Source organism: Bos indicus, chromosome 6 (genome assembly GCF_029378745.1).
Source record: "Bos indicus isolate NIAB-ARS_2022 breed Sahiwal x Tharparkar chromosome 6, NIAB-ARS_B.indTharparkar_mat_pri_1.0, whole genome shotgun sequence".
NCBI lineage: Eukaryota > Metazoa > Chordata > Mammalia > Artiodactyla > Bovidae > Bos > Bos indicus.
Genome location: NC_091765.1, coordinates 117,946,702 through 117,969,831, shown reverse-complemented (window position 1 = coordinate 117,969,831; position 23,130 = coordinate 117,946,702). Strand labels below are relative to the sequence as shown.

At 63.2% G+C, this 23,130-nt stretch overlaps 1 protein-coding gene across 5 annotated transcripts in view; it reads right to left on the bottom strand.

The window, feature by feature from the left end:
• Nucleotides 1-7,142: 7,142 nt before the first annotated feature.
• Nucleotides 7,143-23,130, bottom strand: part of GAK (cyclin G associated kinase) — a 47,877-nt gene continuing 31,889 nt past the window's right edge. For 4 of the 5 annotated variants that reach the window (XM_070791970.1, XM_070791971.1, XM_070791972.1 and 1 more), the window contains 13 exons: nt 20,622-20,816; nt 20,184-20,301; nt 19,782-19,861; nt 16,410-16,603; nt 15,833-15,976; nt 15,353-15,745; nt 14,950-15,123; nt 14,384-14,494; nt 13,243-13,359; nt 9,135-9,359; nt 8,537-8,685; nt 7,742-7,918; nt 7,143-7,637 (listed from right to left, as the gene is read on the bottom strand). In XM_070791970.1, the coding sequence (XP_070648071.1) occupies nt 7,536-7,637; nt 7,742-7,918; nt 8,537-8,685; nt 9,135-9,359; nt 13,243-13,359; nt 14,384-14,494; nt 14,950-15,123; nt 15,353-15,745; nt 15,833-15,976; nt 16,410-16,603; nt 19,782-19,861; nt 20,184-20,301; nt 20,622-20,816 (2,179 nt within the window). In that variant the 3' untranslated portion in view covers nt 7,143-7,535. The other variant, XM_070791973.1, reaches the window with a different exon arrangement.

Here is a 23,130-nt window from a genome sequence, read left to right as displayed (position 1 = left end):
GCTCCTGTCACACCCCTGGGGAGGCCTGGCCCCTGCTGGTCCCCTCTGTTCCAGGAGGGGCCAGGATCACTTGAAGTCCTTCTTCGGTCCTGGCAAGGGGTCTGGCCAGGGGGCTGCAGGCCCCGCGGGAAGGACACACTGGCTCACCGGAAACTTCAAATGCAAACTGAATAATTCAACACGATGAATAATTCAGTCTCCGGCACCGGCACCAGCCATGTGGCCATTTTCCTGCTGGATTTCATCGTTACTTTGAAAGGTAATACCACGTGAAAAGCAAAAGCCAACCGGACGGGATCATCACGGGCGCCGCTTGGAGCTGGGCCAGAGCGCCTCGCTCGGCATGGCTGACCCCGAGTGCTCCCACCCCAAGGTCCCGTCTGGCCACGTGGGCTCCGGGGGAAGCTGGAGGTGCTGGCCCGGCCCGGGGCAGCTCGCTCTCTCCTCGGTCCCCGCTCCCACCTGGTGCGCTGGGACAGGTGGTGCCCCCGTCCAGTCGGTGCTGAGATGTACCTTTCCCCACCTGCAGGGGCTGCTCCTCACGCTCCAGGACCTTCAGGGCCTTCAGTCACCCCAGGAACACCGAGGGCCCGCCTCCCTGAGGGGCTGGCCCAGGATCTGGGCTCAGAGCACAGTTGCACTCTGCCCCGCCGCCCCAGACCCTGCGGGGTGCTCCCCCCCCAACTCAATGCACCCGGGGACACGCTGTCCTGCAGACGCCCCCAGCCCGCTCCCTGCCCCCAGCCCACAGTCACCTCCTGCCGGCCGTCCACTCCCTGGCCTCCTGCCCACACATGCCCACCGGGGGGCCAGCCCTCTCCTCTTCCTGGTCTCTTCACAGCCCTCAGCACAGGGGTCTGTCTGTGGGGCTGTCTGGAGGGTGGGGAGTGTTAGAAAGAGGGGCCGTGACTTCCTGAGATGCCCAGAGCAGGGCCTGGGGCCACGAGCGCCATGCCCCCCTTCTCCTCCAGCTGCTGCCTGGAGCCCCCCAGTCCCCCGCGCTCCCAAGTAAACATGGAGTTCACACGGCCTGAAAGCAGATCCTACTTCTCCCCAGTTCTGCTGCGGGAGGCAACCAAGGGGGTGCGGGCCGCACGGCAGCACCAGGCGGCCCTGGGCGAGCACAGAGGGTCACGAGCGGGGCGCGGGGGCGGCGGGCGGCCGTGCGTCCCCAGGCCTCTGCGCGGCAGGAGCCCCCGTCGCCCCACCCTGGGGTCAGCTCGCCCGAGCCTCCCATCGGGGTCTCTGAGGCCAAAAAAAAGTGACGTCCGGCTGAGGGGCCCACGCCCTGCTCAGTCCAGTGGTCACTCCCTTGCTGCGTGACCCTCACAGGGTGAGCTCCTCGAGAGGCCCCAGGGGTCCCTGCTCTGTGAGTGACCCCATCTATCACTCTGCCGTCCCCCACCCCAGAGGCCTCCTCTGCCCTTCCCGGGCTGCGCCACCAGAGGCAGATTCGGGGCTCCCTGCACCCCTCGAGGGCCCGAGCGGCCTGCACTCCATGTAGGCCAGGCCTGGGCTCCTTAGCTGGTGACCTGTGTCCAGCAAGGACCGATTCGGCCGACAACAGAGTGGGCCTCCTGGGGTGGGCTTCAGGCTCAAGAAATCCTTCCCAGAAAGGACGCCACCACAGGGCTCATCCTCCCCCCGGCCCCTCCCGGCCCCTCACTCAGACCTGAGCAAGGCTCGGCCTGTGCGGGTCCCGATGGTGGGCCTGTGCGCCAGGAGGGCCCCAGGGACCCTGTCTGCTCACTCGGGGATCTTCCTTTGGTCCTGGGTCGGGCCCCTCCTCCTGTGCTCACGTCCAGGGGGCCTGGCAGCACCAGTCAAGCAGCTCGGGCTTGCAGGGAGGGGTGGGCAGCTGAATTCAGGCCCTGTTCCTGTAGGTCCAGGGTAGGGCTGGCCAGAGGCCTGCCTCAGGACGAGGCTGCAGCAGCCAGGCCCTTGCAGTGCAGTCCAGGGGACCATCTAGCTGAACAGGGCAGAGACCAGTGACTGCGTGGCGGCGGCCAGAGCACTGACACGCCGGCGTCGGTCGGAGGCACCCTGCTCACCCGTCAGCACCCTGGAGGGAAGGGGGGCCTGGGGGCCAGGCCCGCCCCTGGATCATGTGCCCCTCCTTCAGGACCTTCAGCGGGGCCGACGAGGGGACGCAGGACGGCGAGCCCTCATCCCTCCAGAGCTCAAGCCACTGTGGGCCCGTCACCACGTGCCCCACTGCTGCCCCAGGAGCTGTCCTGGCGCGGGCGACTGAGAAAGGCAGGTGAGGCCGTGTGACGGGTCAAGCGCCACGCAGAGTCAGCAGTGGAGCTGGGGAGACCTGGGGCTGTTGCTTTCGGGGCCAGAGAGACCTGGGCCACTAGCTTCGGCTGAGCGACCCCGCGCCCCACCCCCACCCCCAGATGCGTCACAGGGGAGGGTGGCCTCCCAGGCAGCACACTGCAGACAGGCAGAGGGCCTGACGGTGGCGGGGGTGGCGCGGGGGCTCCATCCTGCCTCCCAGGGCCAGGGCTGCGGCCTCTGGGGGCAGAGGGGGCAGGGGGAGGGGGAACACCCAGACGTGTGATCTCCAGGCCTGCGCTGCGGGGCCGGCCCAGCCCAGATGGGTGCGACCTCCATCCACCTCCAAGGCGGGAGCCCTTGAGGCCCTGGGACACCCCCCTCCCCAGACTCCATCCCTGGCTGTTCAGGCTCAGTCGTGTCGGACTCTTTGCAACCCCACGGACTACAGCTCGCCAGGCTTCCCTGTCTTTCACTATTTCCCAGAGTGGTGCTCAAATTCATGTCCATTGAGTCGATACCATCCAACTACCTCATTGTCTGCTGTTCTCTTCCCCTCCTGCCCTCAATCTTTTCCAGCATGAGGGTCTTTTCCAATGAGTCAGCTCTTCACATCAGGTGGCCAAAATATTGGAACTTCAGCATCAGTCCTTCCAATGATTATTCAGGGTTGATTTTCTTTAGGGTTGATTGGTTTGATCCCCTTGCAGTTCAAGGGACTCTCAAGAGTTTTCTCAAACACCACAGTTCAAAGGCATCAATTCTTCAGCGGAGGTACTTTCAGGATTCACGTGGGAATTACAGCATCACATGCAGAAAAGGAAAAAATGACAGAAACAGAAGGCATCCCAAACCAGAGAGAGAGACTCCCCCCCGCCCCCAGGAGAAGCCCAGGAAGGGACTGAGTCAAGTTAACCCCTCCTTCCTGGCCTGGGCGCCTGTGGACCAGTCCCAGCCCAGGGCCAGGTGTGCAGAATGAAGAGCAGCACCCCACCAGTGCCCGTGGCTGCCCCGTGTCCCGCCCTGCATCGAGGCTCTGCCCCCACACCTACGTACCCTCCCCCATCTGCCTCCTGGAGAGCCCCAGCCCAAGTCCCCCCAAATCTACCTGCGCCCCCACACTTCCTCCCGAGCCTGGCTGGCGTGGGCCTGCCCCTCCGTTAGCTGTGACAGTCCGTGGGATCCTCCAAGCCAGAATACCCGAGTGGGGAGCCCTCCCTTCTCCAGGGGGTCTTCCCAACCCAGGGATCCAACCCAGGTCTCCTGCATTGCAGGCGGATTCTTTACCGCTGAGCCACCAGGGAAGCCCAGTGCCCCAGGAGCCCCTTGTCCCTGAAGGACAAGGCTCTGACCCCAAGTGGGTCTGGGGGCTCCTGGTCCTGAAACATTGCTCTCAGGGAGGAGGGTGTGTGCCAGGAGCACGAGGGCAGGGGAGTGAAGGTGGGGGTGGGGTGGGGGTGGAGTGGGGGTGTGTGGGGGGTGTTTGTCTGTGTGGTGTGTGTGTATGTGGTATGTGTGATGTGTGTCTGTGTGTGGTGTGTGTCTGTGTATAATGTGTGTGTGCTGTGCGTGTGTGGTGTGTGTGTGTGGTATGTGTGTGGTGTGTCTGTGTATGGTGTGTGTGTGTATGGTGTGTGTTTGGGTATGGTGTGTGTCTATGGTGTGTGTGTGGTGTTTGTATGGTATGTGTGGTGTGTGTGTGTATGGTGTGTGTCTGTGGTGTGTGTGGTGTGTGTGTGTGTATGGTGTGTGCGTGTGCGGTGTGTGCGTGGTGTGTGTGTGTGGTGTGTTTTGTGTGTCTATGGTGTGTGTGTGTGTGTGGTGTGTGTGTCTGTGTATGGTGTGTCTGTGGTGTGTCTATGGGGTGTGTGCGTTGTGTGTGTGGTGTTTGTGTGGTGTGTGGTTGTGTGTGGCGTGTGTTTCTGTGGTGTGTGTGTGGTGTGTGTATGGTGTGTGTGGTGTGTGTGTGTGGTGTGTGAGTGGTGTCTGCATGGTGTGTGTCTGTGTGTGGTGTGTGTCTGTGGTATGTGTGGTGTGTGGGTGGTGTGTGTTGGGTATGTGTGGGGTGTGTGGTGTGTATCTGTGTCGTGTGTGTCTGTGTATGGTGTGTCTGTGGTGTGTGTATGGTGTGTGTGTAGTGTTTGTGTGGTGTGTGGTTGTGTGTGGCATGTGTTTCTGTGGTGTGTGTGTGTGTGTTGTGTGTGTGGTGTGTGTGGTGTGTGTGTGGTGTTTGTGTGATGTGTGGGTGGTGTCTGCATGGTGTGTGTCTGTGTGGTGTGTGTGGTATGTGTGGTGTGTGTCTGTATGGTGTGTGTGTGTGTGTGTGGTATTTGTGTGGTGTGTGTGTAGTGTGTGTGTGGTGTGTGGTGTGTGTGTCGTGTGTGTCTGTGTATGGTGTGTCTATGGTGTGTGTATGGTGTGTGTGTAGTGTTTGTGTGGTGTGTGGTTGTGTGTGGCATGTGTTTCTGTGGTGTGTGTGTGTGTGTGTGTATGGTGTGTCTGGTGTGTGTGGTGTGTGTGTGTGGTGTGTGTGTGATGTGTGGGTGGTGTCTGCATGGTGTGTGTCTATGTGTGGTGTGTGTGGTATGTGTGGTGTGTGTCTGTATGGGGTGTGTGTGTGTGTGTGTGTGTGTGTGGTATTTGTGTGGTGTGTGTGTAGTGTGTGTGTGGTGTGTGGTGTGTGTCATGTGTGTCTGTGTATGGTGTGCGTGTGGTGTGTGGTGTGTGTATGTCCTGTATGTGTGTTGCCGCGCCCTCTGGGCAGCGAGCCCCCCTCCCACGGCTGGGCACTGGGGAGGGGCTGTCCCGGCACCGCAGCCCCAGCTGTGTCATCACTGGGGCACAGGACAGGCGCGGTGGCTCCTGGCAGGGCCCAGCGCACCCAAGGGCGCCAGGGGACGGGGGCCCAGTGGCTGCAGAGCAAGGGGGCCCAAGCCGGCTTCATGCTGGACAGGTCTCCCTTGGTCAGAATTCCCACCTCCGAACTCCACCTGGGCAGAGGTGCTTCTCCCGGGCCGGTTCACAGACCTGGGGACAGTCACCCCGCACGTGCTGGGACAGGGCAATTCCCAAGGTCTGTGAGGGACCCGTGCCCACCAGGCAGTCTGGGGCTTGGTCCTATGGGCAGTGGGCTCAGCCCCAGCTGGGCGGGAAGGGAACAGCCAAGAGCAGGGGCCCACTTCTCCCAGGGCCCTGCAGGGCCTGAGGGGGTCTAACCCTGGGCCCCCCAAGGCAGAGCCCGGACTCGGGCCGGGGGCAGCAGTTCCTCTCTGAGGCCTCAGGAGTGACCAGGGCAGGCAAGGAAGCCAGCGGGGGTGGGCAGCTGAGCTGGCCTGACCCGTCTTCCTGGGCTGCTCACGGGCGCTGGTGGAGGCTCACAAGGAAACGAGTCCTTTCCACAATCGGGCGTTTGCGGAATCCAACAAGGGCGGGATTCCAGCCCGCCTTCTGTGCTGGAGGCAAGCAGGTGGGCCTCCCGCGGCACCCGAGGGTCCCCAGCCCACAAGCCCCGGGGGCACGTGGCCTCCCCAAGGCCAGGAGAGCCACGCGGCAGGAACGTGACGAGGGTCCGCCATCAGGGGGCTTCCTGTGGAGGAGTCACACGCCCACCTTCTCCAGACTCAGGGCTCAATGCCTGCTGGGAATCGGGGAGCGTAAGAGGCCACCGGGGATGGGCTGGGAGGGACAGACCGCACGGGACGAGGGCCGTGTCCCTTGCGACACTCGTCACCCAGATGCTCGGGCACATGCTGGGTGGGGCCTCTACAGGGCGGGCAGTGGCCAGACTAGGGGGTCCTGGGGCCACAGAGGCACGGGAGGCCCATCTCCAGACCTGATCTCTGCAAAGGTGCACCTCCCACAGCCTCTGCGAGCGGGGGTACAGCTGGCAGTGCTGGCTTAGGGCCAGGGTCACTCCCCGAGCCCCCGGGGGCCCGCTGCAGGGGCCACGCCTGGTCTCTGGAGAATGGAGACAGTGGGGCTGTCACCCACCCTGGGGCTAAGTCAGAGCCGGGGGCGTGAAGGAGCGCCCACCAGACCCAGGGGAGGGCGGGCCCTCCAGGGCCTGAGCTGGTGCCCGGAGCGCGCGTGTGCACCCTCGGGCCTACTGGGGTCGTTCACTGTTCTTCAGGAGGCCTCAGCCCGTGAAGGGCCACCACCCAGGTGGTGAGGCGCCCACCTCAGAGAGGGGACAGAGCAGCGGCCGGGCCTTCGGCCTCCTCCGCTGCCCTTTGCTCAGACCCACGGCCCAGGATGGGGGTGGGGGAGCCCAGGGGCAGAGGCTGGAAGGCCTGGGGCCTCAAGAGGGGAAGCGAGAGCCCCCTCCTCCTCTGGGCCTCCGGGAGCCACAGGCTCGCCCTCTGCTGGACCAGGAAGGTCTCGGAGGCTTCGGGTCAGAGTCCAACTGCCCAGACTCCCAGGTGAAGCCTTGATCTGAGGACGTGCCCAGAGTGCAGCGTGGGGTGGGTCCTGAGGCCGGTGGCACCCTCCTCCATCTCCCTGGCATCACAGCTGCCTCAGTGACTCATGCGTCGGGTACGGTGCCGGCAGAGTGTGCAGAGCCAGGCCACAGGTGCCAAGCGGCCAGGAAGGGACGAGCCCAGGGGCACGGACACTCACAGGAGGCTGGACTGTCGCCTCCAGCCAAACCCACCGGGTGCACAGCCACTGCCGGCCGTCCTGACCTGTGACCCCAGGCCCACACCGCCCGGCCTTCCTGCCGCCACTGACCGCCCAGCCCGGGGCCTGGAGGGGGCCTGGCTCGGTGCAGATGAGGAGCCTGGAGCCATGGGGCAGGGTCCCTGCGCCGCCCCTCCGTGGACAGCAGCAGACGGGTGGGGAGGTGGAGAGGCAGCCAGAGACGAGGGTCATCAGAAAATAGTTTAATTCTGTACAGTGGTCACCAGGCTGATTACAGGGGAGACATGAACGCTCACAGACAGACTCTGCAGGTTAGCAGCGCAGCGCCGCCCACCTCGTGGACGCGCCACTGGACAGAACAGATCACAGCGTGACACGCGTGGGAGCACGGAGTGCCACGTTTCCTTTGGGGCCAAGACAGAAAAGGAGAGACCTGGGAGGCTTTGGAATGCTTTCTCTTCTCCTGCCGGGAGCGCCATCGGCTCCGACCCGCTGAGCACATGGGCACGACGCGACGACCGGGTGCAGCCACGCCTGCCCACGCCGCCGGAGCCCTGGCCACCCTCGAGGGCCGCTCACAGCACCGGCTCCAGAGCCAGACACGCAGCCGTGCCTGCAGGTCAGAAGAGTGGCCGGGAGCCCTGGCTCTCAAACTCAGCCCACGCATCGTTGAGCTCCATGAAGATCATCCGGGCATACTGCTCGTAGGGCTGCCCCCGGGCCTGTGGGGCGGACGGCACTGTGAGGGCGGCCTTTCCCCACAGCCACCCACCCCAACCTGGCACCCACGCCAACCGTATCCGGCAGCCCCCGCGCCCGCGCCCACCTTGTCGGGGTGGACCACCAGCACGGCACGGCGGTAGTGCTTCTTCACTTGTGCGGGCGTCACCAGGTCGGCCATGCCCACCGGCGTCCAGCGGCTCTCGCCGTCCCACAGCGCCGTGTGCAGCGTGGACAGCAGGGCGCGGATGTTCCTCTCCTTGCCCTCCGTCCACTCCAGAAGCTGCGGGAGACAAGGTGCCACTGAGGGGCGCTGGGCCCTGGCCTGCACAAGCCCCGCAGCTGGGGCGAGCCCCACAGAGCCGGGCTTTGACCAAGAGACGTGTGGCCCTGTTTCTGCACTGACCCCCCCGGCACGGCCAACATGTCCCCAGGTCTGGACGAACGGGACGTGGACAAGAATGGCATGCGGAACCAGGGACCCCATCCTCGGCAGGACGTCCACAGGTGACCTGCGGTTGCAGCCTCCGCCTGTCCCCAGCCTGGGGCCCCAGTGCCCGGTGGGAACGAGGCTGGACTCCAGGGGGCCCCTGAGAGGACCCCGCAACCCCATCCCCCACCTGTCCGCCCGCGGCCGGGGCATAAGCACACAGATGTCCATCACCCTGGGGCCTCTGCGGGTCAGACCCTGACCAGCGTCACACCTGGCTGGTCTCAGAGGAGAGAGAAGCTTAACGAGCACGAAGCCTCTCGTCCCAGCCACGTGGGGATGGCTGATTTTTCACCCCAAAGCTTTGAGAAGAGCAGTGAATGTGGACAGAAGCCCCCTCCCCTCAGAGTGCCGCACACAGGCCCTCACGTCTGAGCCGGCGGCCAGCTGCCTGCATCCCTCCCCTGGTACCTTCAGCTTCAGCGGATCCGAGTCCCGGGCCTGGTCCTGCCTCCTCATCTCAGCGATGGTCCGCGGCCCCTTCCTGTCAGCCCGCGAGGAGAAGCCCTGGTTGGAGAGCAGGTCTTCAAAGTCGTTCTCTGACACCCTCGGCTTTGGACCTGCAGGCGAGCAGAGGGTCAGGGGTGCCCAGGCAGCCCACCCGCCCCTCCGTGCTGGGCAGGGGCTCAAGGGCCTCTCGGATGGAGGCGCAGAAAGGAGACGGGCAGTGGCCAACGGAGCTGCCCGAGCTGCAGGCTCGCCAGGGCGGGCGGCGTGGTGGCAGGTGTCGGGACCCCCCGAGGCGAGCGCTGCAGTCAGGTCTCACCCGGCCACCGCTGCCTGGCCAGCGAGGCAGAGAAGGCTCCTGGACAGTGTGGCCTGGCCGCCTGAAGTGCCTGCCAGGGGCAGAGGTCACCCAGACACAGGTCTGGAACCGTGAACTTCTGTCCCAAGGGGCTCCCACCAGTGGAGTCTCTTTAAACGCCCTTCCCGAGGACTGAACTGAGCCGGACAAGACGAGACGTGACTCTGCTGTACCCACTTCACGGGGCCGGAGGGGGATACTCACCAAAGCTGGGGGCGCGGACCCCCCGCTCCTCCCGGCTACCGATCACACTGAAGCTGGAGGTGTAGTTAGGCCTTGGCGGTACACTGGCTTTGGGGGGTGGCTTGGCCTGGGGGGGCCACGGGGTGCCCTGGGCTGGGGGCCGACTCGTCTGCCAGGAGCTGCTGGCCTTGGGAGGGGGCGCTGCTTTGGGACCAAAGCCCCCAGGAGCAGCTGCGGCAGGCGAGCCTGGGGAGACAGTTCCCGCGGGAGCATCAGCGACGGCCCACACGGACTGCCCGCAGGCGCTCAGCCCTTGGGGACCGTGCCCCAGGTCGGCGGCTGCGACAGGCCGTGTCGAGCTGGCGCCTGGCGGGCTCCCCTCCCCATGCGTTCACACGCAGGACACAGTCCAGGAAGCTCAAAACCAGTGCCCAGAGCCCTCAGCCCCCGACCGGCACACGTGGGCAGGTCGCGTGTCACGTGTATGGTCCTTGGCCACTTCACGTGTGTACAAATTCACGCACGCAGCAGGGTCAAGACGTCCCTGTTTTCTGACCTGTGACCATCATCTCAAGGACATTCTGGAAGTGGAATCACAGGACAGGTGGCCTTTGAGATGGGTCTTCTCACTCAGGACACGCCCAGCTGCCCCTTGTTGCCGGCAGCCTGGCGGGTGGACGCACCGTGGAGGACTCTGGCAGGTTCCATCAGGCCACTGCCAGTGGCAGCCCTGTGCACTGGGGCCGGACCCCCGCGCAGCCCGCACGTGCCTCCAGGGTGAACAGCAGCAGGGGTCGGTCCACGGGGAGCCACGCCCACCAGCTCTGCGCCCGGCGCTGTCCCCGGCACTGGGCAGGGCTGCCGTCCTCTCCGACGCTCACTCATCCCCAAGGCAGGCGGGTCCGGCTCCGTTTTCCCTGTTGCTGCCCCCACGTGAGCGGGAGCCGGCACGCGCGGCTCAGAGCTGCTTTCCCCACTGTAGCGTCCATCTTGCTGACAGCCGTCAGCACAGCAAAACCTTCTGACTAAGTCCGATTCACCCATTTTTCTCTGATGGATCACGGTCTGGGTGACACACCTTTCTGTTCCTCTTCTCAAGGCTTTAGAAAATCTGCAGCCGCTTCTGAGCAGTGGTCACTCACTTGCTGTTTCAGGCGTGAAGTTCAGGGCGAGGCCACTTTCCTTGCCCAGCGCCTCTACAAATGGCTTTGCACCGCTGTCTTGCAGGTCCTCCATCCTGCCCCAGGACCCGTGTGTCTGTCCTGCCCACACCACGCAGGGCTAATTCCAGTAGCTAGAGTCTGCCAGGGCTCGGTGGGCTGAACGGACCCCTTCCCCCAACTCTCCAATAAATTCTACAGTGAGTCTGTCTGAATTCCGGTGGGGACTAAGCTGACCCCTTGACCACTGCTGGAGAGCCTTCCCCTCGCTGGTCTCTGGGCGGCGAGCTAGTCTCCAAGGCCTTCCCCGACCTCTTTCCTCATCTGTTTCGTAGCTTCACAAGTCCTGTGCCTGCTCGGTAAGAGCCGCGAGTTTCCTTCTTCCTTCTTTTGTGGCGACTGTAGACAGTGCTGCTCTGAACTGGGGGCTCCCTGCAGGTGCTGCCAGCAAACAGGAGCAGCCCTGGTGTGTCTGTTGCTCCCGCGTCCTGGGACCTGAAGCTCTTTCCCAGACAGCTAACTGTCTGCCCGGGAAACCCTAACTGTCTGCACACGGCCACACTGCCTGTCCCTTCTGCCCCTCTCCTGCCTTCATGCACTGCCGGGCTCAGCCCCGGAGAGCGTGCAGTCTTCCGAAACCCAGCGTGAGGCAGGCAGCAGGACTCTGAAGACGTGCTGGCTCAAGTCTACAGGCTGCGAGCCGCCGGCCTGTTGGCAGTGCTCCCCACGGTGGGCTGGACTCCGCGGACACCTTCTCTGCACCGTGGGTATGATCACAGTTCCCTCCGAGCCCTCCCTCCGCGGGCCCTGCTCGTGGGTTTGAGGTGCTGAGCCGGCCGTGCCTTCTGGGACAAGCCCTGCCTGCCGTGGCGGGCTCTCGTGCTGGTCTCTGTCTGTGAGTAATGCTGCCTTGGGGCCTCTGGTTTTCTTCTGCACTGTCTCCATCTGGTTTTGGTATCAGAGTGATACCAGCCTCATAAAACCAACTGCAAAATACTCCCTCCTCTTCCTACTTCCTAAAAAGACCGTGCAGAACTGGTGTTCTTTAAACATTTGGTAAAATGGTCCAGGGAACCCAGCTGGGCCTAGAGGGCTCCTCCACGGGTGGTTTCTAACTGAGCTCAAGTTCACCACAGTTACAGACCCTCTCCAACAGCCTCCTCCCCGGCGTGGCCCCTCACAGCAGGCCCAGGTGTGGGGCTGAGGCCGTGAGTCTGTCTTCCCTTGGCACCTCCAGGCTCTGTGGACAACTCATGCTAACCTCTCTTTTTAATCCATCTTAGGAGAGATTGGTCAGCTTTACTGATCTTCTCAGAACTGACGTTTTGATCAACCCGTTTTCTCTAGTTTCTTCTCTTTCTCACTGGTTTGGGCTTCTCACGATTCCCTTCCTTCTATTTGCTTTGAGCTTACTTTGCTTTACAAGCATCTTTAGCTGAGAACTCACAACACCAGTGAGCCGTCTCCTCTTTTCCAAACTGCACACTCAATGACACACGTCTCCCTCCCGGCACTGCTTTAGCTGCGTACCTCACGTTTAGCCATGTTGTGTTTTCACTTTCATTCCGTTTGACAGTTTTATTTCCCTTAAGACTTGCCACATAAGTGTCATTTAGAATTGTGCCATTTGGTTCTGAAAAGCTCAACTTCTGAGTTACCTCACTGCCATCGACCTCCCGTTCGGCTCTGCCGGCCGGGGAGTGACACACTCCATGTGGTCTCCGTTCTCCCTTGCTGAGGGTTGCCCGCGGCCCAGCGCGTGGCCTTTCCTGGCAGCTGCATGGGCCCTGCTGCTGGGCAGTGTGCCGCGGCAGCCCGGGCCTCGCTGGCCCCCGTCTGCAGCTCCGTCTGTGCTGACACAGGGATGCTGAGGTCTCCAGCTAGAATGTGGGTTTGTTTCTCTGTTCGGCTCCATGAGCTTCACGCAGGACTGTTTTCTGAGGGGGGTGTGATGGACGTCTGGGGTCACAGTGCCAGGCTGAAGGTGGGGCTCCACCCTGAGAACAGGCGCCCCGGATCCTAAGAAGTCCTTTCCACCACAGGCAGCACCCGAAAGGCTCTGGGTGGCCCTGCCTTTCGAGCCCAGACACACCCACAGTTCCAGGAACACGTTCAGGGAGACAATGAAACTTTGTGAAAGTCCGGAAAGTGTCTGGGGATGTTATTTTCACCTAAAATTCCACATGCCTCCCAACTGCCAAGGGATGAGACACACTCATGGCCTCCAAAGAACCAACGTCCTTAGAGGGCTTCTCAGAAAGGACAGTGATGGTGGTGAATTCTGCACCCCGGCCCCACACTCCAAGCGGGGCAGGCAGGTTCCACCATCCTGGGCTGAGGCAGCCCCCAGCTGGCCCCCACACTCCATGGAGCTGGCAGAGGAGCCAGTGCCTGTGCCTGCTCTGGCAGCTCCTGGCGTTGTCTTGGCAACAAGCTCCTGAGAGAAGGCAGAGGGGCATCTGCTGCTGTTGCTGGGCCCTGGGGAATTGGGTGAGGCCGCACCTCAGGGGGGTGCAGACCCCACAGAGAGGCCTGGTGCTCCCCACGGCCTCAGGGGGGTGCAGAGGCCCCCCCAGAGAGGCCTGGTGCTCCCCATGGCCTCAGCGGGGTGCAGACCGCCAGAGAGGCCTGGTTGTTTCCCACTTGTCTCAGGGGGGTGCAGAGGCCCTCCGCAGAGAGGCCTGGTGCTCCCCACGTGCCTCAGGGGGTGCGGAGCCCCCCCTAGAGAGGCCTGGTGCTCCCCACGTGCCTCAGGGGGTGCACAGCCCCCCCCAGAGAGGCCTGGTGCTCCCCAGGGCCTCAGGGGGGTGCAGACCCCCCAGAGAGGCCTGGTGCTCCCCACGTGCCTCAGGGGGGTGCAAAGCCCCCCACCCAGAGAGGCCTGGTGCTCCCCACGTGCCTCAGGGGGGTGCAGAGCCCCCTCAGAGAGGCCTGGTGCTCCCCACAGCCTCAGGTGGCCATTAGGTTACCTTGGAGGCCGGCACTGAGGTCGCCAAGGTCTGCAAACGGGTCCTGGCTCTGAGACTTGGTCTGGCCAGCCGGAAGGCCAGAAGGGGCTGGCTGGTCTCCAGGAGAGAAGAAGGTGCCTGGAGAAGGGCAGGGGCGTCAGAACCCACGCACTGGGGTGGCACAGCCTCCCCCAGCTCACGTGCTGAAGGCCTCACTGGGTGTAGTCACCTCGCGTGGGACAAGGCCACGTGCAGCGGAGCCACCCCCAAGGTTCCGTGCGGCACTCCCGACAGCCCGAGCAAATCGTCTGGGCCCGCCCCGCCGGCCCTCACAGCCCATCCAGAGCGTGAGTGCGCGTTCCCACAGTCTCCATAACTCTACAGGCTGTCCTGCCCCAACTCCTGGGTCACTGAGGAGTCACTGTGAGGTCATTACAAGTGACGGCAGCTCAGAAAGAGCTCTCATCAGCTAAAGGGAAAAGGGTGAATCTCTGATGCAGAGAAATAGAGAACGTGGAGCAGTTCTCAAAAGAAACACAAATAAGCAGACCCATACAAAACAATAATCAACCTCACTCGTAATGAAAACAGCAAACCGAAAGAGCTGACAGCCGGTCAGACCGCCAGAGTCCCATCCGCGAAGGGCTTCCCAGGCGGCGTAGTGATTAGGAGCACGCCCGCCAGGGCAGGGACCCAGAGAGACCCATGTCGGTCCCTGGGTTGGGATGATCCCCTGGAGGACGATCCCCTGGAGGGTACGGTAATCACTCCAAGATTCTTGCCTGGTGAACCCCACGGACAGAGGAGCCTTGGAGGCTGCAGTCCACAGGGTCACAGACAGACATGACTGAAGTGACTTAGCATGCACACACACGTCTGTAAAGTCACGGCCTACAGATGAACAGAACTGAGAGAGCTACGCGTCACGGGCCTCACACACGCCGCTGCCTCCAGAGCAGAATTCAGCACGGGCGCCTCCTACAGGACACGTGTGACAAGTGGGAGGCCAGTCGCCCTCCCGGCCCCAGGAGGACAGACCAGGACAGCCCACAGCCTCCCCGGAGCCCTGCAGGAGGCACTAAGGAACAGTTGGGGTGAAAACTTCAGAACCAGCGCAGGTATGGGAGGGAAGGGCTGGGGAGGGCACAGTCTCTCCACTAACCGTCTGCAGCCAGCGCGGGGGCCGGCGCCTCAGCCCAGGCATCCCAGGCTCCCAGCAGGTCGGGGTGGCTGGCAGAGGCTGTCATCTTGCTGGGCTCGGCGGGCAGGTCCCCTGGGAAGACAATGGCGCTTTCTGAGGGTCCCCGGTGGGGTGGACACACAGCCTCACATGAGCTCTCAGGGCCCCGGGGACAGCCTGGCTGTGAGTCCCGTCTGCGGGGCACCCCCATCCCCTGCTCGGGCGGCCGGGCAGGGGGCCCCCAGGCTCACACCCTTCAGGCCGCCCTCTGACTGGTTCCCTCAGGCTGAGGACAGGGCGTGAGGAGTCAGCAAGTGGAGACTCTGAGGGCAGTGCTGAGACCAGCGTCTGGTTCCTCACTTGAGAGGTTCTCCAGGGGCCTCCTCCCGCTGCAGCCAGCCACACACAGACACCCCCAAACCTGCCTCCCACCCCATGAACCCAGCAGGGCGCACAGTGTGGACACCGGCTGCGCACCCGTCCCGGGGGAGGGAGGACCTGAGACCATGCCCGCCCGCCCCACACCCAGGAGCAGAGGCTGCCCTCACCAAGATGCAGGAAGTCGGTGCTGCAGGCTGGCGGCGGAGCGCTGTGGGTGGAGGGGAAGGGCGCGGGCTGGGCGGCCGGGGCGTCTGAGTTGAGGAATTCCCCGAAGAGGTCAGGCTGCGAGCTAGGAGGGGTGTCCACGTCGGGCGGCAGCAGGAGCGGGCCGAACGGGTCAGCTGCGGCGACACGGAGTGGGCGGGCGTGAGTGCAGGCACGGCAATGCACACTCAGCCCAGGCAGGCCTGAGCGCGGGCACCGCCATGCACACTCAGCTCAGGCGCCCACCCCGGGACAACCCTCCCCAGGCACCTGGGCCCCGAGTGTGGGGGTTAGTGCTGACCAGCGCCCGCCTCGCAATGGCTCAAGGTGCCTGAATGACAGAGCACTCCCAGCAGCAGCACCTACCGGCCGGGGCAGTTGTCTGGGTGCAAGGCGCGGGGGCTGGGCTGCTGAAGAGCAGGGCCGCATCCCCGTCGAGCAGGCCCCCCACAGCACCCTCCGGAGCGGGGCCCGGGGCCCCGAGCAGGCAGCCGAGCAGGTCTGCATTGCTGGGGGGGCCGCCGGGGGCCTGGGGGGCGGGCACAGGCCCCGCCTCCGCGTGCAGCCCCAGAAGGTCCACGCTGTCGTCCTGCGGGGCGGCGGGGGCGGGCACGTCCTCATCGCCTGTGTCCCCGCTCTCCGCAGAGGGTGTCGGGGCTTCCTCGTCCGATGGCTCACTCACACAGCCGTCCTCGGCCACAGCAGAGGGACCCTCCTCGGCCAGGTGACCCTCCGGGCCCACACTGGAGTCCCGATCCTCTGCAAAGAACACAGCAGGACAGCTGTGGCTCAGCACGAGGGGGTGCCGAGGGGAGCCCCAGGGGGCAGCCAGACCCACCAACCCACCCCGCCAGTCCAGCGTGTGCAGGAAGTGGTCAGCATCCACGCTGCTGTGCGGCGAGTCTGACTCGGGGGGCTCGGCATCCGCGGGCCCGGCCTCGGCGTCGTACTGTGCGGTGGACCCAGGCTGCCTGGGGAGCTCTGGCTTCCCTGCAGGAAGAGGGGGTGTCAGGCCCCCCACTCAGGGCTCCAGGACCAGGCTCAGGGCTGGGACAAGCTTCCACGTCCAGAACCCACAGGACAACCAATGCGGGCCCATCTGTGAATGGATACCACTGCTGCCCGAGGCTGCCCTGGGTCACACGTGTGCACACGTGTATACCCATGCACACAGATGTGCTCACAGAGGTGCACATGCTTTTTAGGAATACTTAGCTATACCTCACGTTAAAAAATGGAGAAAAAGCCCGCCAAGAACACAAGCAACCTGTACTGTGGCCAAGGGAGCCCCAGGGTCACCACCGGCATGCTTCCGGCGCTCACTCAGAAGCGCTCTGGAAAGAGGCCTTGATCCCGCGGACAGGGGTCACCAGGATGACCTCTGCAGGGGCCCCGCAGGCGTGCCCTCAACGCTGGATCTCACCAAACTTGGACAGGACATCTTGCTGCTCCTCCCGGCTGGAGAAGAGGATCTTGGGGTTCAGCCCTCGCATGCCTGCACCCTCCCAGGGCGGGGCCTCGTGGCCGGGCCTGTCTCTGGGCTCCACCTCCACCTCCAGGCTCACTTGGAACAAGTCGGGGTACTTCTCCTGGATGTCGCAAGCATCCAGATCATACCTGCAGTTGGAGGCCAGGCGCAGGTTAGGAAGGACCACGGGCACGTCGGGGTCACCCCAACGTCCACCAGGATGCAGGCACGGGGCAGGGCCGTGTTCTCGGCGGGCACCACACCGGCACCTCATGCTCTGGACATGCAAGCCACCACCGAGCAAAAGCTCAGAGGGGCCTGCGGGGTCTGTGTGCAGCAAGACCCGACCACACCCTCAGAGCAGGAGCCCAACTCCCGTCACCCCTCAGGTCCTGGGCTTCAAATCGGATCAGGCTCTCAGGTCGTAAAATGCAGGTTCAAATAAAAACAATGCCATCCATCCTGGCAAAACCCCTGTGAACAGACGTCCACAAACCAAGACCTCTGGGAGCTGCTGCAGAGACAATGGCCTACCCCCATGGGGTGGGAGCAGCCTGGCCGCGGCAGCCAGCTCACCGGGCAGCCTGAGGCCCACGGCCCTCCACCTGCAGGGAATTCCAGCCTGCTCCTCCCCGCCGAGGGCACCTGAGGACAGCACTGACGCACCCCAGTTCCTCAGCCGGCAGCAGGGCCACAGCGGGTTCTTCGCTGACCTCTCTTCGCGTTACTTACTGGCCGTGCGTGTAAAAACAGGAAGGCGAAGAGAGGAGGAGCTAAAAAGGAGTGGCAGGTCCCCGAGGGCCGGAGGTGTCGCGACCCAACAACACGGGGTGAGCAAGCACGCGTGACCCCAGAGTGACGTCCCCCAGTCAGTCCTTTCCATTCCTCATGGCCCTAGCCCCCTCTGCATGATGAGGGAACCAGGGGCCTCTGCGGAGTGAGGCCAGGCCCATGTGGGTGCAGGCAGAGCGGCTGCCGGGCCGTGGGGCTCTCCTTCGGGTCCCGGTGGGGCGCCCCCAGAAGACGACACAGGGACAGTCAGCCGTCGGGAGGAGAAGGCGCAGGGACCACAGCGGGGAAGCCCGACAGCAATGGCGGTGAAGGGCCTGGGGATGGGCCCGTCCACGAGGTGGGGACCAGCCCACAGAGGGCGCGAGGCCGCTAAAGCTCAGCTCCAGGGTGGCAGGGCCCCAGGGCCCGCTCTCAGCAACATGCTGGCGGCCACCCACCCCGCCTCCCCGCCCGGTCCAGCCCAGAGTCGGCCCCCAAGCCAGGGTCTTCACAGCCAGTGAGGACACAATGAGGTCTATGACACGAGGTGCAGCCCCCAGCGCCCCTCAAGGGCCAGGGTCTCAGAAGGACCAGCCCCACCCACTGGGCAGGGAACAAACCCACTGGGCAGGGAACAAACGCACTGGCTTTCGCCCCAGACTGCCCCATCGTCGCTCACACCTGCTCCCCACCCCCGTCACAGGAGGGCCCCTGAGGAATGTGAGTCCTTCTGAAAAGTGTCCTCTTTCAACAGCCCACCAGGCACCACTTGCCTTTCTCCTCTTTAACCAATGAGTCCACTTCCAGAGGCCTGACCTGCAGTGAAGCACAGCTCCCCTGTCCATACAGAGTAAACCCAGTCTCTCTCCAGACACAAGCAGGACCACACCCCCAGGGGTGGCCGCTTCTCGGGCCGTGGGGACCCCAAGGAGGCCCGAGCAGACACCAGGGGTCGCAGACGTGACACCGCGTCTCACTCACCACCCGACCACCAACAGCACTGGGCCTCTTCCCAATCTGGAGCCACTGAGCCTAAGGCTCTGGGGGCAGGGCTAACGGTGCCACGCTGCCACGTGAACGTCACTGAGACGGAGATCTCAGCGGTTCTCATCTCGAGGAGTTCTCACCATGAGAAGACTAACTCTGCATGGCTCCCGGCGCGTTACTTGTTGTCTTCACAGCTCTAAACTGCTTCCCGGGCAACGAGGGACGCGGCAGCCCGCCCAGGAGCTGACAGGCCGTGTGGACGCCATCCCTCTGAAGCGCCAGGAGCCTCCTGCCCACCTTTGATGGGGGCTTTCTCTTTCCAACCCCATTTCCTTACGTGTCCTGCGCACGGCCCCACAGGCCCATGCGTGACACACGTGCTGCGGACGTCTCGTTGCCTGGAAACACCTCTGACCGGCCGTGACGTTTGAAGGATGATTCCCCCAGACACGGACTTCGCGGTTGGTGATGCTCTTCTCCCGTAAATGTCCCAACTCGGCTCCACTGCGCGGGTGCACAGCAGCTGCTGGTCTCCTTACTTTGAAGGCCACCCCAGGGGCACTGGAAAGGTCATCTTCGGTTTTCAGCAGTTTGACATCCCTTCCTTCTAAGAGCTGCTTGCTGTTTCCGGTTTGATTTTACTTGACTGCACTGGACGTTCAGTTGCAGCAGACGGGCTTTAGTTCCCTGACCAGGGATCGGACACGGGCTCCCTGCACTAGCAGCTTTGAGTCTTAACCACTGGACCACCAAAGAGGTCCCGCTTTCCAGTTCTGATTCTATGGTTTGCTGTCTCTCAGATCACTTTCAGGAAGTTTCCGGCCAGCGGTCTTCCCAGCACGATCTCCACTGTATCCTTTTTTCCTCGGGCTCCAAACAGGGCTGCCTGGCCTCTCCCCGGCACTCGACATCCCCACCTCCACCACGTTCCCACGTCTACTCTGCTACCACACGTGCGGTCCGCAGCCCCCGAGTCACTCCTGCCTCCTGTCTACCTGCTCCAGGTCTGCAGTAGAACCCCTGTATTTCCCCGCACACATGACCCAGGCAGTAAATGCCGCTCCCCAGCTTAGACGTGCGCACATCTTCTGCTCACTCGTCTTCATCATCTGGCTCCTGAAGAGACACGTCTCAGGAAGCTAGGCCTATGGAAGCCCTGAGGCACCCTCCCTGAAGGAGAAAAACCTGAGGCCTAAAGATGTGACACTCCTCATCTCTGTCTTGTTGTCACATAAAGCAGAACGCTAGGAGCCAACGTGAAAACACACTAACAGACGGGAACGTGCCTGGAGGCTATTAAAGGGCAACAACACGCGGAAACATGAGCCTCGAGGCTCTTAAAGAAGCAGCAACACGCAGAAACCCGAGAGGCACCTCCGGCCCACACCACTGATGCTGGGGGTCCCCCGAGCCATCACCACGAGCAGCCCCCGCTTGGCACCTTCTGCAGGAGCCCTCCTGGGCACCTGCCAGTTTCCACCGTGCAGCATGCATCTGCCCCCCACCCACGGCGGGGGTGTCTGTGTGCCCCAACCCCTCCCATCCCCCCACGGCGCGGCACCAACATACTTGGCAAACTTCACAGTAGCTGCGTTCCGAGGCACGAACCCTGTGTGAAACTGGATCTGAAACATCTTCATGGACGCCATCTGCGGGCGGGAGCACAGGAGCAGCGGTCCTCAGGCTGGGTGGGGGCCCCGCCAGGCTTCTCATGGGTCCCAGGGTCTCAGAGCCCCAGGCAGGGTTCCAGGTGGCGGGGACACAGAGACATCAGGGTGGTGCCTCTGCTGACAAGCAGCTCCTTGGGCCCACAGGGGAGCCCCAGGCCACAGCCTAGCAGGCCCTCGGGCCCGTGCAGAGGGCAGGTGCAGGCTGCCGACCAGCGCTGCCACACAGACGAGACTGGGGCCCTCACCGCACACGAAGAGCCAAGCTCACCTGTGAGCCCGGGGCCGCTGGCACCCCCCTTACCTTGGCCTGCAGCCTTCCTCCCAGGGTGGACCTCGCATGATAGATGATGATGAGCACGTCCCCCTGGACTGTTATGCCCAGGGGAATGACCGCTTTGCCATCCTCAATTTTAAAGTCTCTGGAGAACAGAACCAAAACAAGCAGTTCCCTTACGTAAGCGAGAGGCGCACATGCTGACGAAGACCAAAGCGTGTTTCCTCCTGCCTCGTGATTTTTCTACCAAATTATGTCAGGGTTTGGGCAGGAGGGTGCTCCAGGAAATGACGTCCAAGGAGCCACTCTGCCAGCCCTGCCTCCAGCCCACCCCACCCAGGCTCACGTCTCCCAGCCCCACCGCACCGAGGCCCACCACCCGGCTGCAAGCCCAGAGAACAGGCGCCTCCCACAGCTGCAGGAGCACGAGGCTGCACAGACAGAAGGGCCTGTGCCCGAGCCCACCTCATCTTGTCGTATTCCTGGGACGTGGTGGTCACGCGCTCATCCCCCACGTAGACCTCGCAGAAGGGCCTGCAGCCGCTCCTCTGCTTGCTGAAGAGCGGCACAGGCGTCATGACCACGGCCTTCACCAGGATGGGCTTGCTGTGGGGCGTGACGGGCTCCTCGGCCACCATGTCACACATGTACTCAATGTACCTGGAGGGCAGGAGGCAAGCCGGGTCACGTGTGCTCTGTACTCAGCCCATGGGGATCATCCACGTTCTCCACGTGCAGCCCACACGCTACGTCACGTTCGTCACATGCATGTTCCCTGTCTCTGGAGCCTGTCAGGACATCAACCTTTTTTCAATCACACGTTAGCATTTCACGTGAAATTCCCCTCAAAGCAACGTTCTAGTGTCATTTCATGAACCTTACGTAATTTTCACTCAGTTCAAAATGTCTTCACATTTCCCTTGAGACTTCCTCTCTGATTTACGGCTACTCAGAAGTAGGCTTTTTCCCTTGGAAACATCTAGGGTTTCCAAAACAGTCTTGCTGTCCTGATTTCCGGATTAACTCCTCAATGGCCTGGGAACACGTCTCACACGATTTCTATTGTTCTCAACCTGCTGCAGTTTAAGGGCCCAGACTGGGCCTTTTCGAGGGCTCCAAATGCACATTTCTATCGTGGGACATGCTGTGTCTCTGATCTGACCCACCAACTTGCTTCACTGGCACTGAGACCGTCCGCATCCTGCTCTGTGGATCTGCAACCCGCTCCTGTGACTCCTTTCCGGTTTCAATGGCTCCATGGCTCCACCCCCTCTGAGGTACTGCCCTCTCTGTGGCCTGGCCCCCGTGTGGCACCGCCCCTCCCTGAGGCTCCGCCCCCTCTGAGTGGCTCCGCCCCCTCTGCGTGGCTCCACCCCTTCTGCGAGGCCCCACCCCCTCTCTGTGGCGCCGCCATTTCTGGCCCTGGTCTAACCTGTCTCCTGGGAACAAACAGGGGCCACAACTGAATTTAAACCCACAACTGTCACACTTCATGTTACCAGAGCACTCTCACCACTCGTGACAGCTGTGGTAGGACCGCCCGCCGTGTGCCAGGAGATCTGGGCACTTTTCACCAACAGCAAGAAGCCAGGACCCATGACCCACGTCCACAGCCTGAGTGAGCTTGGAAGCAGACTCAAGACCCAAGACTGAGAGGAGCAGGCAACCTGGGCAGTGAGAGTGGGCGGGCGACACGACTGGGGTTCCAGCCTCTGGGCACGGCCCGCACACGCCCCTGCCCACCTCTGTGAGGGTGCAGGCCCACAGTGCCACAAAGCAGCTTCCCAACAACCGGCCCATGCTTCCCGTCACGAGCTCCTGGGTCACCCGAGCACGCCCCGGGGCTCCCCTTGCGGCCTCAGCGTCTCTCTCGGCACCCACACTGGCCGTGTGGAGAGCACCCGTGGTGGGTCCCAGCGGCCCAGGCGCGCCTTCTGATTTGGCCTGAACCCTGCTGTGTCCTCTGGGCGTCTGAGCCTTGAGCTCTTCCGTTAAGTTGGGGGAATCATCAGGACCTCCTCTGGACTCCGTCTCCCACAGGGCCCCGGGGGTGCGTCTGTCGGGTCATCTGACACGGCCAATGGCATTTACATCCATCCAGGGCACAGAGCTTCTGACAAGCTCCCTCCCTGCTCAAGCATGGCCTCCAGCCCCCACTTTGTCAGAGTCTCGAACACATGGACCAGTGGCCCCACACTTCTTGGCACGCTTCCAAGTCTCGTGTGAAGGCCGCCTCATCTGACTGTCCCCGGGGTGACCTCATGCCCCTTGAGCGGCAGCCTCCCTCGCCAACCTGTCCTTGGGGCGCCTGCGTCTTCTGTGGGCCCCGTCCCTCCTGGGGCTGGCGGCCAGCTGAAGGCTCCAAGGCGGCTTCTCCGACAGGCATGGAGAAGCCGTGCACTCAGAGCTGGCGCTGCTCTTGAGCTGTTGGGGGCGGGAGGGGGCGGGAGGGGGCGGACACTCTCCGCACTTGCGCGTCTCCAGGGCAGCAGCCTGGGGTCTACTAGGGCCCAGAGCCAGGCACACACACACCAGCAGCAACACTGCCGGCTCTGACCACAACCTGAGCAGGGCCCTCACTGCAGGCACAGCTCGGGAGCCCTGGATGTGCCTGCACGGGAGGCTGACGGGCTGAAAGGGTCAGAAGCCTGCCTGGCAGCCCAGCCCTTGCTCTCCTGCCCCTTCTGCACAGTGGATGGGCCCCCACCCCCCACCCTCTGGAGCCACACAGAAGACATCAGAGTGTGGCCAGCCCTCTCAGGGGGGTGAGGGACAAGGTGCTGCCCCGGGCAGTGAGCCAACAGGCTGGGCCAACAACCAGGAGAGGGGCAAGCTCCCCACCCCACCATCCAGGCCACGCAGCCACCCCGAGTAAGGGCGATACCCACAGTGGTGCCTCACCAGCCTGGACACTCCCATTTCCCCCACGGTCAGGGCCCTGGCTCTCCCCGCTCCAAGGCCCTCCCCACAGAGG